This window comes from Cetorhinus maximus, chromosome 25 (assembly GCF_964194155.1).
Source record: "Cetorhinus maximus chromosome 25, sCetMax3.hap1.1, whole genome shotgun sequence".
Taxonomy (NCBI): Eukaryota; Metazoa; Chordata; class Chondrichthyes; order Lamniformes; family Cetorhinidae; genus Cetorhinus; species Cetorhinus maximus.
The window spans coordinates 46,098,290-46,114,435 of NC_135903.1; the positions used below are offsets into that span (position 1 = coordinate 46,098,290).

General features: G+C 44.1%; 1 protein-coding gene across 1 annotated transcript in view; it reads left to right on the forward strand.

The window, feature by feature from the left end:
- The window catches only part of LOC144668101 (corticotropin-releasing factor receptor 1), a 233,317-nt gene that overhangs the window by 195,226 nt on the left and 21,945 nt on the right, over positions 1 to 16,146 (forward strand). Inside the window, exon 11 of the mRNA XM_078529890.1 lies at positions 6,894 to 6,935. Within this exon, the coding sequence (XP_078386016.1) occupies positions 6,894 to 6,935 (42 nt within the window). The remainder of the gene's footprint in view (positions 1 to 6,893; positions 6,936 to 16,146) is intronic.

Below are 16,146 nucleotides of genomic sequence, written 5' to 3' on the forward strand. Positions count from 1 at the left end.
CTAATATTAATATCTTGCAGTTTCTCATTTACACTAGTCCCTTGATTCACCATTATTTTTGGGTGTTTTTTTTTTGTATCTTCCTCCATGAGGACAGACACAAAGTATTTGTTTAGTTTCTCTGCCATTTCCTTATTCCCCATTATAAATTCTCCTCACTCCACTTGTAATGGACTCACATTTGTTGTTGCTAATCTTTTCCTTTTTATAAACCTTTCGAAGCTTTTACAGTCCATTTTATGTTTCTCGTGAGTTTGCTCTCATATTTTATTTTCCCTTTCTTAATGTTTTCCTTTCTAGAATTCAAAAATGCTCCCAATCCTCAGGCTTTCCATTTTTTTGGGCAACTTTATGCACCTCTTCCTTTAATCTAATTTCCTTTCATTAACCAAGGTTGGAACATTTTCCTTGCTGGGCTTTTGTGCATTAAAGGAATGTATTTTTGTTGTAAACTATGTATTAGTTCTTTAAATGTTAGCTATTGCCTGTCTACCATCATATCTTTAAACATAGTTTCCCAATGTACCATAGCCAATTTGCCCTCAAACCTTCACAGTTCCCTTTGTTTAGATTTAAGACCCTATTTTCTGAATGAACTACATCACTTTCAAATGTAATGTAAAGTTCTATCATATTATGGTCATTCTTTCCTAAAGGCTCCTTTACAACATGATTATTAATTATCCCTTTTTCATTGTACAATACTCGCTCTAAAATAACTCATTCCCTAGTTTGTTCCTCAACGTATTGCACAAGAAAACCATTTTGCATACATTCCAAGAATTCGTCCTTCACAACATTAGTACTAACTAGATTTACCCAGTCTGTATGTGAAATCCCCTATTATTACTGTATTACCCTTGTTACACACACCTCAAATGCCCTGATTCATACGGTGATTCATATTACCAATGCTGTTTGATGGCTTATACACAACTCCTACCAATGTTTTTTGTTGTTAGTTGTTTCTTAGTTCCACACAACTATGCCTTGGTCTTTAGAACTAAGGTCATTTCTCTCACTATAGTACGACAATGCAATGTGGAATATTGCCATGGGATGTCTTGTCCACAAAAAGCAGGACAAATCCAACATCAGTCTCCTCTCGATCATCAACAAAGTGATGAAAGGTGTCATTGACAGTGCTATCAAGCAGCAATAACCCGCTCATTGATGCTCAGTTTGGTTTCTGCCAGGGCTACTCAGCTCCTGACATCATTACAGCTTTGATCTAAACATGGGCAAAAGAGCTGAGCTCCAGAGATGAGGTGAGAGTGTCTGCCCTTGACATCAAGGCAGCTTTTGACTGAGTGTGGCATCAAGGGGCCCTAGTAAAACTGGAGACAACGGGTATCGGGCAGAAACTCTCCACAGGGTGGAGTCATACTTAGCACAAAGGAAGATTGTTGTGGTTGTTGGAGGTCAATCATCTTGGTCCATGGGCATCACTGTAAGAGTTCCTCCTAGGCTCAACCATTTTCAGCTGCTTCATCAATGACCTTTCCTCCATCATAAGGTCAGAAGTGGGGATGATTGTTGATAATTGCGCATTGTTCAGCATCATGTGTGGCTCTTCAGATACTGAAACAGTCCGTGTCCATATGCAGCAAGACCTGGACAGCATTCAGGCTTGGGCTGATAAGTGGCAAGTAACGTTAATGACACACCAGTGCCAAGCAATGACCATCTCCAACATGACATTCAATGGCATTATCATTGCTGAATCCCTACTTGTAACATCCTGGGGGTTACCAATGACCAGAACTGGGCCAGCCATATAAACATTGTCAGAGGCTGGGAAGGCTGTGGTGAACAACTCACCTTCTGACTCTCCAGAACCTGTCCACCTTCTACAAGGTACAGGTCAGGAGTGTGATGGAATACGCTCCGGTTGCCTGGTTGAGTGCAACTTCAACAACATTCAAGAAGCCTGACACCACTCAGGACAAAGCAGCCCACTTGATTGGCATACCATACACCACCTTAAACATTCACTCCCTCCATCACTAATGTACAGTAGCAGCACTATGTACCATCTATAAGATGCATTGCAGCAACTCACCAAGGCTCTTTCAGCAGCACCTTCCAAACCCACAACATCTGCCACTTAAAAGGATGAAAGTGGGAACACCACCACCTGCGAGTTCACTGCCAAGCCACACACCATTGGACCCATTTGTTCACGTGGCTATTTCAAATCCTGGAGCTCCCTTGCAGATCTGTGAGTGTCCCTACACCATATGTACTGCAGTGGTTCAAGAAGGCAACTCACCATCATCTTTTCAAGAGCAATTAGGGATGGGCAATAAATACTGGCCTAGCCAGTAATACCAACAGCAGCTGACTGAATAAATACAAAAAGAGGCTTATAATGTTTCAAAGGAGAGGAGCATGTCTGAGGATTAGGAATGATTTAGAAACCAACAAAGGGCTACCAAAATATTGATAAGAAGGGAAAAACATAGAATATGAGAGTAAATCAACCAGAAATATAAAAACAGGTTATAAATGTACAAAAAGGAAGATGATAGCTAAAGTAAATGTTGGTCCCTTAGAAGCAAAGACAGGAGAATTTATCATGAGAAAAGAGGAAACCATTGAACAAATATTTTGTGTCTGTCTGTACAGTAGAAGACACAAGTTACACAAGATAACCTGGGGTGAAAAGGAGTGAGGCAATTAAGACAATAATAATCAGCAGACGAAAAGTATTGGAGAAACTTAAGGAACTGAAATCTGACTAATTCCCAGGACTGAAAGGTCTAGGGTTCTAAAAGAGATAGCTGCAAAGATTTTGGGTGCTCTGGTTTCTCAAAATTCCTTGGATACGGGAAAGATCCCATCAGGTTGGAACTTGGGAAATGTAAGACCGCTTTGCAAGAATGGAGGGAGAGAGAAAACAGAGAACCACTGGCCAGTTATCCTAACATCAGTCATTGGGAAAATGCTGGAATCTATCATTAAGAAAATCTTAACAATACACTTAGAAAAGTATAGTATAATTAGAACAAGTCAAGTGGAGTGCTGCAAGATCATTGCTGGGATCTCAGCTATTTACAGTCTATATTAATGAATTAGATGAGAAGACAGAGAGTAATGGAGCTAAGCTGCTGATAATAGCAAGCTAGGTGGGGAGAACATTGAGAGGCTACAAAGAGATATCGACAAGCTTAATGAGTGGGCAACACGATGACAGATGGAAAATAATGTGGGAAGTTTGAAGTTATTCACTTTGGTTATGAGGATAGAAAAGCAGAGTATTTTTTAAAAGGTGAGAGACTTGTAAATGTTTATGTTCAAAGAAACTTGGATGTGCTCATACAAGGAACACGATGTTAGCATGCAGGTGCAGCAAGCAATTAGGAAGGTAAATGGCATGTTGGCCTTCATTGCGAGGGGATTGGAGTACAGGAATAAAGAAGTCTTGCTACAATTGTACAGGATTTTGGTGAGACCACATCTAGAGTACTGTGTGCAATTTTGGTCTCCACATTTAAGAAAGGATATACTTGCATTGGAGGTGGTACAGCTAAATTGGTCCCTGGGATGACTATGGCTAGCCCAGTTCAGTTTCCGGTCCATGATAACCACCAGGAAGTTGATAGTGGGGTATTCAGCTATTGAATGTCAAGGGGCGATGCTTAGATTCACTCTTGTTGGAGATGGTTGTTGCCTGCCATTTGTGTGGCGTGAATGTTACTTGCCACGTGTCAGCCCAATCTGGATATTGTCCAGGTCTTGCTGCATTTGGACATGGACTGCTTCAGTATCTGAGGCGAACATTGTGTAATCATCACTTCTGACGTTATGATGGAAGGAAGATCATTGATGAAGCAGCTGAAGAGGTTGGGTCTAGGGCATTACCCTGAGGAACTCCTTCAGTGATGTCCTGGAGCTGAGATGACTGACCTCCAACAACCATAACCATCTTCCTTTGTGCTAGGTGTGACTCCAACCAGTGGAGAGTTTTACCCCAATTTCCATTGACTCCAGTTTTGCTAGGGCTCCTTGATGCCACACTCGGTCAAATGCTGCCTTGACGTCAAAGGCAGTTTCCTTCGCCTCACCTCGGGAGTTCAGCTCTTTTCTCCATGTTTAAACCAAGGCTGTATTGAGGTCAGGAGCTGAATGGCCCTGCCAGAACCCAAACTGGGTGTCAGTGAACAGGTTATTCTTAAGCAAGTGCTGCTTGATAGCACTGTTGATGACTCCTTCCATCACTTTACCGGTGATCGAGAGTAGACTGATGGGGTGATAATTGGCCAGGTTGGATTTGCCTGCTTTTTGTGTACAGGACATATCTGGGCAATTTTCCACGTAGCCGGATAGATGCCAGTGTTGTAGCTGGTCTGGAACAGCTTGGCTAGGGGCATGGCAAGTTCTGGAGCACAAGTCTTCAGTGCAATTGCCAGAATATTGTCAGGACCCATAGCCTTAGCAGTGCCCAGTGCCTTCAGCCATTTCTTGATATCACATGGAGTGAATCAAATTGGCTGAAAACTGGCATCTGTTATTCTGGGGACCTCTGGAGGAGACCAAGATAGATCATGCACTCAGCACTTCTGGCTGGAGATTGTTGCAAATGCTTCAGCCTTATCTTTTGCACTGCTGTGCTGGGCTCCCCCATCATTGAGGATGGGGATATTTGTGGAGCCTCCTCCTCCAGTGAGTTGTTTAATGGTCCACCACCATTCACGACTGGATGTGGCAGGGCTGCAGAGCTTAGATCTCATCCATTGGTTGTGGAATCGCTTAGCTCTGTCTACCTCTTGCTGATAATGCTGTCAAGCATGCAAGTAGCCCTGTGTTATAGCTTCACCAGGTTGACATCACATTTTTAGGTATGCCTGATGTTGCTCCTGGCATGTCCTCCTGCACTCTTTATCAAACCAGGGTTGATCCCCTTGCTTGGTAGCAATGGTAGAGTTGGGGATATGCCAGGCCAAGAGGTTACAGATTGCATCCGAGTACAATTCTGCTGCTGCTGATGGCCCTCAGCGCCTTATGGATGCCCAGTCTTGAGTTGCTAGATCTGTTCAAAATCTATCCCATTTAGCATGATGCCACACAACACGACAGAGGATATCCTCAATGTGAAGACAGGACTTTGTCTCTACAAGGACTGTGCAGTGGTCACTCCTACCGATACTGTCATGGGCAGATGCATCTGCGGCAGGCGGGTTGGTGAGGATGAGGTCAAGTATGTTTTTCCCTCTTGTTGGTTCCCTCACAACCCAGCCTAGCAGTTAAGTCCTTGGTCAGTAGTGGTGCTACCGAGCCACTCTTGGTGATGGACATTGAAGCCCCCCCACCCAGAGTACATTCTGCGCCCTTGACACCCTCAGTCTTCCTCCAAGTGGAGGAGCACTGATTCATCAGCTGAGGGAGGGCGGTACATGGTAATCAGCAGGAGGTTTCCTTGCCCATGTTTGACCTAATGTCATGAGACTTCATGGGGCCCGGAGTCAATGTTGAGGACTCCCAAGGCAACTCCCTTTCGACTGTATACCACTGTGCCGCCACCTCTGCTTAGATGGTGATGGTGGTGTCTGGGACATTATCAGTAAAGTATGCTTCCGTGAGTATGGCTATGTCAGGCTGTTGCTTGACTAGTTAGTTTGTGAGACAGCTCTCCCAATTTTGGCACAAGCCCTAAGATGTTTGCCAGGAGGACTTTGCAGTGTTGACAGGGCTGAGTTTGCCATTGTCATTTCTGGTGCCTGGGTCGATGCAGGGTGGTCCATCCAGTTTCACCTCTTACTTGGTACAATTGAGTGGCTTGCTAGGCCATTTCAGAGGGCAAGTAAGAGTCAACCACATTGCTGCGGGTGTGGAGTCACATGTAGGCAGACCAGGTAAGGACAGCAGATTTCCTTCCCTAAAGGACATTAGTAAACCAGATGGGTTGTTTCTATAATTAACATGGTTTATTTTAATTCTTTTAATTTCTTTTAATTCCACCATCTGCCATGGTTTCGAACCCACGTCCCTAGAGCATTACGTTGGTCCTCTGGATTAGTAGTCTAGTGACAATACCATTACGTCGCTACCTCCCCCTTAACTAAAGTCTTCCAATCCCCTGGACTTTCATCCTCTTTTCGAACTGACTCTGACACCAATGGACTTGGGTTTGAACATCAGTTTATGGTTTTATTACCTATGTTACGTAAGAAACAGGAGCAGGAGTTGGCTATTTGGCTGGTTGAGCCTGTTCCACCATTCAACACAATCATAGCTAGCCTTCTACCTCAACTCTACCTTCCTGCACTATCCCTATGTTTCTTTTTTATCCAACATCTATCGATCTCAACAACTGAACACCCACAGCTCTCTGGGGTACAGAATTCCAAGGCCCACAATTATTTGAGTGAAGAAATTTCTCCTGATCTCAGACCTAAATGACCAGCCCCTTATGCTGAGACTGTGACCCTTAATTCTAGATTCCTCACCCAGAAAAAGCATTCACTCAACATCTACCCTGTCAAGCCTCTTTTATCTTTCAGTGAGATCACCTTTCATTATTCTAATTTATAGGTCTAATCTACTCAAACTCTCTTCATAGGATGATCAGTGTAGTTAGCCTTCTCTGCACTCTCTGCAAGACAAGGATAATCCTCCCTTCGTTTAGGAGACTAAAACTACATGAGGTATTCCAGGTGTGGCCTCACCAAGGACCTGTACAATTGCATTAAAACTTCTTCACTTTTATCTTCTAATTGGTTTATAATAAGGGCTACCAAGTCATTTACTTTCCTAATTTATTGCTATACCTGAAAGTTGCTCAATTCCTGCAATGAGCTAACTGAAGAGGAAATGTAACATATCCATGTGGCTCCATAATGTTCAAATTTTATAAGTCGATGGTTCTCATACTGTCTTTTCTCTCCTTACAGGGCTTCTTTGTCTCCGTCTTTTACTGCTTCTTGAATGGTGAGGTAAGCAAATTAAATCTCTGCTTAAATAAAGCAGAGCTGCTATAGCTGATGTAGGATCGATAGGTCCATTCACACCATCATTGGCAGCTAAGCCTCCAGTCACCAAGACCCTATTCAACATCCATCTCGAAAACCCCAGCTCTTCAACTTCCTCTCCCCTCAAGTGTTTGGTCACTCCTCTGAATCAATCCTTCTTCCCCCACCCAGCACATTAGTGATTACTGATGATCCCCTTGGTTTCGGTGAGAATTTACACAGGCTGCAAGTGTCTTGAGATAGAAAAAAGAACAAAGAAAAGTACAGCACAGGAACAGGCCCTTCGGCCCTCCAAGCCTGCACCGATCATATTGCCTGTCAACTAAAACATTTTGCACTTCCAGGGTCCGTATCCTTCTATCCCCATCCTATTCATGTATTTGTCAAGTTGCCTCTTAAACACCACTATCGTACCTGCTTCCACCACCTCCTCTGGCAGCGAATTCCAGATACTCACTACCCTCTGCGTAAAAAACTTGCCCCACACATCTCCTCTAAAGTTTTCTCCTCTCACCTTAAAAATCTATGTCCCTAATGAATGGAAGAGTAATTGACTCTTCCACCCTGGGAAAAAGCTTCTGACTATCTACTCTGTCCATGCCACTCATAATTTTGTAAACTTCTATCAAGTCGCCCCTCAATCTCCATCACTCTAGTGAGAACAATCCAAGTTTCTCCAACCTCTCCTCATAGCTAATAACCTCCAGAACAGGCAGCATCCTGTCCTCTGCACCCTCTCCAACACCTCCATATCCTTCTGGTAATGTGGCGACCAGAATTGCACGCAATATTCCAAGTGTGGCCTAACCAAGGTTCTATACAGCCACAGCATGACTTCCCAGCTTTTATACTCAATACCCCTGCTGATGAAGGCAAGCATGCCATATGCCTTCCTGACTACCTTATCTACCTGCGTTGCCACTTTCAGTGACCTGTGGACCTGTACACCCAGATCCCTCTGCCCATCGATGCACTTAAGGGTTCTGCCATTTACTGTATAATTCCTACCTGTATTAGACCTTCCAAAATGCATTACCTTACATTTGTCAGGATTAAACTCCATCTGCCATTTCTCTGCCCAAGTCTCCAACCGATCTATATCCCATTGTATGCTTTGACAATCCTCTTCACTATCTGCAACTCCTCCAACCTTAGTGTCGTCTGCAAACTTACTGATTAGCCCAGTTACATTTTCCTCCAAATCATTTATGTATACTACAAACAGCAAAGGTCCCAGCACTGATCCCTGCGGAACTCCACTAGTCACAGCTCTCCATTCAGAAAAGCACCCTTCCACTGCTACCCTCTGTCTTCTATGACCAAGCCAATTTTGTATCCATCTTGCCAGCTCACCTCTGATCCCGTGCGACTTTACCTTCTGTACCAGTCTGCCATGAGGGACCTTGTCAAAGGCCTTACTGAAATCCATGTAGATAACATCCACTGCCCTTCCATCGTCGATCATCTTTGTCACTTCCTCGAAAAACTCGATCAAGTTAGTGAGACACGACCTCCCCTTCACAAAACCATGCTGCCTCTCACTAATACGCCCATTTGCTTCCAAATGGTAGTAAATCCAGTCACGAAGAATCTTCTCCAATAATTTCCCTACCACTGACGTAATGCTCACCGGCCTGTAATTTCCTGGATTATCCTTGCTACCTTTCTTAAACAATGGAACAACATTGGCCATTCTCCAGTCCTCTGGGACCTCACCCATAGGCAATGAGGATACAAAGATTTCTGTCAAGGCCCCAGCAATCTCCTCCCTTGCCTCCCTCAGTACTCTGGGGTAGATCCCATCTGGCCTTGGGGACTTATCCACCTTAATATTCTTCAAGATGCCTAACACCTCTTTTTTGATCTCAACGTGATCCAGGCTATCTACACACTCTTCCCTAGACAAATCGACCGCTAAGTCCTTCTCTTTGGTGAATACTGATGAGAAGTACTCATTTAGTATCTCTCCCATTTCTTCTGGCTCCACACACAGATTCCCACCTCTGTCCCTGAGTGGGCCTACCCTTTCCCCGGCTACCCTCTTGCTTTTTACATATGTATAAAAGGTCTTGAGATTTTCCTTAATCCTGGTTACCAACGACTTCTCATGACCCCTTTTAGCCCTCCTGACTCCTTGCTTAAGCTTCTTCCTACTTTCTTTATATTCTCTACGGGCTTCATCTGTTCTCAGCCTTCTAGCCCTTACGAATGTTTCCCTTTTCTTTCTGACTAATCTCACAATATCCTTCGTTATCCAAGGTTCCTAAAACTTGCCATGCTTATCCTTCATCCTAGCAGGAACATGCCGGTCCTGAACTCTTATCAACTGATGTTTGAAAGCCCCCCCACATGTCAGTTATTGATTTGCCCTCAAACATCCGCCTCCAGTCTAGATTCCTCAGTCCCTGCCTAATATTGTTATAATTAGCCTTACCCCAATTAAGCACCTTAACCCGAGGACTCCTGTTATCCTTATCCACCAGTACCTTGAAACTTACTGAATTATGGCCACTTTTCCCGAAATGCCCCCCTACTGAAACTTCGACCACCTGGCTGGGTTCATTCCCTAATACCAGGTCCAGTATTGCCCCATCCCTAGTTGGACTATCTACATATTGTCTCAGGAAGCCCTCCTGGATGCACCTTACAAATTCTGCACCATCCAAACCCCTAGCACTAAGTGGTTCCCAGTCAATATAGGGAAAGTTAAAATCACCCACCACAACAACCCTATTGCTTTTACATCTTTCCAAAATCTGCCTACATAACTGTTCCTCAATCTCCCGCCGGCAATTGGGAGGCCTATAGTAAACCCCCAACATTGTGACTGCATCCTTCCTATTCCGGAGCTCTACCCATATTGCCTCACTGCATGAGCCCACCGAGGTGTCCTCCTGTCATACAGCTGTAATATTCTCTTTAACCAGCAGTGCAACTCCCCCACCTCTTCTACATCCCTCTCTATCCTGCCTGAAACATCTAAATCCTGGAATGTTTATCTGCCAATCCTGTCCATCCTTCAACCAAGTCTCTGTAATAGCAATAACATCATAGTCCCAAGTACTAATCCAAGCTCTAAACTCATCCACCTTGCCTGTTATACTTCTCGCATTGAAACAAATGCATTTCAGACCCCCAGTCCCACTGTGTTCAGTAATTTCTCCCTGCCTGCTCTTCCTCTTAGTCCTACTGGCCATATTCACTGGTTCCCAGTCATTTATTTCACCTGCTGACCTATTGCTCTGGTTCCCACCCCCCTGCCATTCTAGTTTAAACCCTCCGGAGTGACACCAGTAAACCTCGCAGCCAGGATATTGGTGCCCCTCCAGTTTAGATGCAACCCGTCCTTCTTGTACAGGTCCCACCTGCCCCGGAAGAGATCCCAATGATCCAGATATCCGAAACCCTCCCTCCTACACCATCTGTTCAGACACGTGTTTCGCTGCACTATCTTCCTATTTCTAGCCTCACTGGCACGTGGCACAGGGAGTAATCTTGAGATTACAACCCTAGAGTTCCTGTTTTTTAACTTTCGGCCTAACTCCCTGAACTCCCACTGCAGGACCTCGTCACTCTTGCTGCCTATGTTGTTAGTACCAATGTGTACCACGACCTCTGGCTGTTCTCCCTCCCCCTTCAGAATGTCCTGTACCCGATCAGAGACATCCTGGACCCTGGCACCAGGGAGGCAACATACCATCCTGGTGTCTCTTTCACGACCACAGAAGCGCCTATCTGAGCCCCTGACTATAGAGTCCCCTATGACAATTGCTCTTCTGTGCTTTGACCCCCCCGCTGAACAACAGAGACAGCCGTAGTGCCACTGCTCTGGCTACTGCTGTTGTTTACCCCTGATAGGCCATCCCCCCAACAGTATCCAAAACGGTATACCTGTTAGAGAGGGGGACAGCCACAGGGGATTTCTACACTGACTGCCTGCCTCTTCTAGCGGTCACCCGTCTATCTGTCTGTACCTTGGGTGTGACCACGTCTGTAAAACTCCTGTCAATGACGCTTTCCACCACCTGGGTGGTATAGGTGGTGTAGCTTTGTTAAAACTATTTATTTACACTATTTACAAGGAATCATAATAAGCACATGGTATTCAGGACACAGACTGTTCTGCATCTAACTCTCTTGGAGCCTTTCAGCCATCTGACCCCTGATGTTACAGTTACATCATTAACCTCATGGTCTCATTAACATAACCATTATCCATGACTCTATCTCCCCCAAGTATAATATTGAAACTATCAAATTCTTTTGTTGAACTATTTACAAAACTATTTACATTCCCACCATCCCCCCAAAACACCTGATAAGATCACAGGTTGATCTTATCAGGTGTTATCACAACTTTCCCTAATCTCGTCTTGAGTATCCTCAGTTGGGGTTGCTGGTTCCTGGACCTGAGCAATGTTTCTGGGGTGTTGTCTGTTGAGGCCACATCATCAGTGTCATCGTGATGAAAGCAAAGGATTGGCTACTTGCAGAATCCTGGGGAATCAGGGCCTTTCTGTTTTGTCTGAAATTTCTGAGTAACGTTTTGCCAAGGTAAGACCATGGCTGCTGGGTTTGGTATATGACCGCACCTTGTGCCTGACAGTCCCTGATCCAAACCTTCTATCCTGGTGCTGGTGTGAGCAAAGGTTCTGCCCCATGTTGGTGGTTACACCATGTGTGCCGCCTCTCTTTGAGCATTTTCTCATGGTGTCTTATTTGGTCATGGTCTCGGAAAGTGGCGTTAGAGGGAAGAAAGTTATCATTTCAACCTTCTAGCCATCAATAATTCATCAAAGGCACGGCACTGGAGTTGAGCAAGGCTAGCTCCACATTGCTCTTCTTCATCAACATTTTGATGGTTTTGACCCAGCGTTCTGCTTCACCATTCACCTGTGGATGGTGTGGTGAAATTGTAACATGATGGAGGCCGTATTGTGTGCCAATAGACAGAAATGGTCTTTCGCAAACAGTGGACTATTGTCCGACACTACCTCATCTGGGATACCTTGGGTAGAGTAGCTACATAACAGAGCTTTGACCTCTGCTCCCCTGGTCGAGGTGTGAAGTCTGCTGATTTCCAACCAGCAAGAATAATAGTCAATGACTAGGAGATGGACCTTTCCTTCAAAGTCGAAGAGGTTCTTGCCAAGCCTTTCCAGAGTCTGGAAGGGAATGGCGGAGGTAACAATGGTTCAGTTGGTTCTTGGCACGTATGGCACGTGAAAATAAATTACTCAATAGATTTTGAAATTCTCGGCTAGCGTACCAGTTGATGTGCTCGTGCTCTACATGTAGCAGTGCCCAAGTTACCAGTGTTCAGTTTGTTGCAGAATATCCCCCCTCATCACCTACAGGATTATGAGCCTTTCATTAAAGACAAGGAGGTCGCTGACAGTTGTGAGATGTCTTTGTTGCTCATAGTAATTTCTCAACACCTGGTTGCTAGGGGCATATTCTGGCCAACCTTTGCAGCAGTATGTTCGGACCTGGCTGCATTCTGTGCCTTTTGGCTGGATGTGCCTAATCTCCCGAGTCCGCTTGTAGAGGCAGGTAAGCTGCCTATAATCGATGAGGAATATACTTCCACCTCAGAGACAAGCATCGACTGTTCTGTGGCTGGTCGGCTGTAGCTCTCTACAATGTGTCGGCTGTAATTTGACTTTTGGCTGGCACATACTTTGTGGTATAGTCATATTGCATGAGCCTTAGTCAGAAATACTGTATCCTTGGTGGCATCTTAGCAATCTCCTTTGAGTTTAGAAGAGTGTTATGACACAGCAGTTTGTAAAGGCTGAGTTATTTAAAATCCCAGAGGGAAACTTTAAACAACGGTCATAACCTATATTTTCAGCTGGTATGTTTTGAGTAGCAGCTCTGAATTCAGGAATGAGACCACCAGTTCTTGAGAGGTTTTTATATCAAACTAAATGAGACATTTATTAATTTACAACAAATTAAACACATACACATGGCTACAAATTACTCCTATCATAATTTTTAACAAATTCCCAAATTAATCTCCACTAAGACAATAATAACCAATAGACTTAAACAGACACCAGGCAAAGCATTCTTCACCTTACGAATTCCAAATGAGGTTCCTTTCAATTTGGTTGCTTGGCATACAGTTGTATGCTTACAGCTACTTAGATCTTATGTGCCTTTGACCCACGCACACAAATTCCTTTCTGTTATACCTAGACTTCCCTTTGAATGCAAATTCTCTTTGTATCACCAGGCCCTTTGAACTCCACTTCTTCTAACAATGAAACCCCTTTCATAGCACCAATTTTATTCGTAATATAAACATTGCTTGGTGTCTCCTGGCTACGTGCAAGATTTCACCTCCAGTCTTTGAATGGTTTATTCAAACAAAATGCAACTGCACCCTTTACCTTACTGTTTAACATCTCAGAACTACCATAGATCAAAGCACCCAAACTAGCTGCCTTTAATCGAATTAACACACACTCACAGACACAGACTAAACCTTTATTTAAAAAAATAATAATTTCCAGTAACATTATATACACTAATATCTCTTCAAGACAAGAGTGACTGGAGGTTCATGGTCTGTCTCTATCTTAAATTGCAAGCCCATTAAAATAATCAGGCCCAAGTTGCAGCCAGAGACAGCTTTTCAATTGTTGAATACTGCTGATCAATTTCTGTTAATATCAGGAAGCATAATAAACCGGTTTTACCCTTTCACCTTCCTGGATCTGCAGCAGGACTGCTCCAAGCCTCCTTGTTGATGCATCAGATGCAGATATGATTGGCCATTTTGGGTTGTTGTGTGCAAGCACTTCAGAAGGGACTAGCAACTTATTAATCTTGAAAAAGACGTTCTTCTGCTCAACTCCCCAATACCACTGCTGACCTTTCCTCAGCAGTCTCTTAGAGTTCCATTGACAGTGGGCAGGTGTGGGATGAATTGCCCCACCTGATATACCATGCCTCAAAATCATTGGGCTGTGGAAACTCTTTAATTGCCCTGGTCTTCTGGGGATCTACCATTATCCCTTTCTGGTAGATGATGCAACCTAAAAATCTAAAGGTGGTCTTTCCGAATTCACATTTATGGTTCAAGATGAGGCCTGCTTGTTTAAGCACTTTTAAAACCTTCTGAACCTTATTCCTGTTCTTCCTGAGTATCATCATGGATGAGTAAATCATCCATGCGGCAAATAATGCCTTCTTTGTCTTCAAAGATATTGGACATAGTGTGTTGAAAGATTTCTGGTGCAGAGGATATGCAGAAAGGATGATAATTGAAACAAAAGTGACCAGAGAGAATGATAAAAGTGGTTAACAACCTGGATTCTTGGTCATGGGGAATCTTCCAAAACCCACTGCTGGCAACCAGCTTTGTAACAAGAACCCTTTTTGACAACGTCACTAAACTGTCATCAACAGAGGACAGCGGGTGTATCTCCCTTTGGGCAGCATCTGGGAACAGTGTGATATGATCCTCACTTTTGAGCTTTCCTGGACCATGGAACAACCCAGGAAACTTACTCCTAAGAACGGTTCCGCTGTCTGGTCATCTTACTTCTTCGACCCTTTGTATGAGACCAAGTTCTGAACATGCTGCCCTGCTGAGTAGAGTAGCTGATTCTGTAGGATATACAGAGTTTCATTAATTACTTTATATTTAAGGGTCATAGTGACCTGACCCTTCTTTTTAAGGTCTGTGCCTCCTGTCCCCTGTAACTTATATTTTGGTGGCTGGATATCCACATTATTAAGCCAGTTCAGTTTGCCTGATAAGCCCCTGTCCAGCATAAATATTGTTCTATAATCTTAGAAATCCAGCTCTACAGACCAGAACTGCTTGTTGGGATCTTTTTTCCCTCAGGAAGTTTTTATGCCCACTATCCCTATTTTCCACAGGCTGTTTTTCAGAGAATGGAAAAACTGGCAATTTCTCAGTTCCTATCATTTATGCTCTAAATCTGCAGAATTGTTTATAAATGTCCAGTCTGTCTTGTTTCTTTTTTTCATGATGCACACCAGCTGTCTACATTGTAGCTAAGCTAACTTTCTTGATAACACATTTTCCTAACATGAACACATATCTGCAGTGTCTGAGCTCTATCAAGACAGGCTCCAACATGCACTGTCTGACCTTCATCATGATATTTCTTTGTTAAAAAAAAACTTTTATGCAACTCAGGTACACATAGGGCAGAATCTTCGGCTCAGCGAGCGTGGGTGGGGCCCTCTCGCTGAGGCGTAAAGTGACATAGGGCGATGTCAGGCGGGCATCCTGATGTCACCGCGCATCATTTAGATTTTCATTTCGGCGGGCGTGCAGCCGAGTTGGCTGTGTGCCCGCCAAACTGCCAAAGGCCTTTTAAGGCCTGTTCAAAAGCAATGAAGGCAATCAGCTGAGTTGCATGTCCAACCTTAAGGTTGTCGGGCAGGCGAAGAGCCCAGGCAGCCTTTGCATTTTTCATGGAACCTCATCCACGGGCGGGATAAGGTTTCATGAATGATTTAAAATTTTCACAAAAATTTTTATTAAAATGAATGCACATGTCCCAGCTCATGTGACAGTTTCACATGAGGGGACATGTCATAAAAACATTTTCAACACTATTAAACTGTTTAAACTTAAAACTAATCTCCCTGAGGCACCTCTGGTTATCTGTTGCTTCACTGGCGTGTTCTGCTTTTTGATCTTCAGCTACAATTTCTGGATCAGAGCAGGGTTGTGTTTTATTTGTTTTCCGTAAGAATTTCTGGTTTCTCCTGGACTGTTATCCATTTGGAGTCTACACTTTGTAAGTCCTTGGTTCTCCTGTGATTCCTGTGACAACAGCAGGATTCCAGATCCCTTCATGCTGAATCCTCACTGTCTCTCCCATGTTCAGGTCAGGCAGAGGCCGGGCACCTCGGTCAAAGTACTGTTTCTGCTTCTGCTGTCTCAGTTTGAGCAGGTCCTGCACGCTGTAGCTCACTGGCTGTGGAAATAACAGTTGGGACGCAGTTGGAAGCTTCGTTTAGTCTTCTCCCCATCAGGAGCTGTGCTGGAGATGATCCAATGCCCTCTAATGAAGCATTCCTCAAACCCAGCAGAGCCAGGTAGGGGTCTCTTCCATCACCTTTGCCCTTCTTCAACAGGTGTTTTAAGGTCTGCACGGTACGTTCCACCATTCCGTTGGATTGT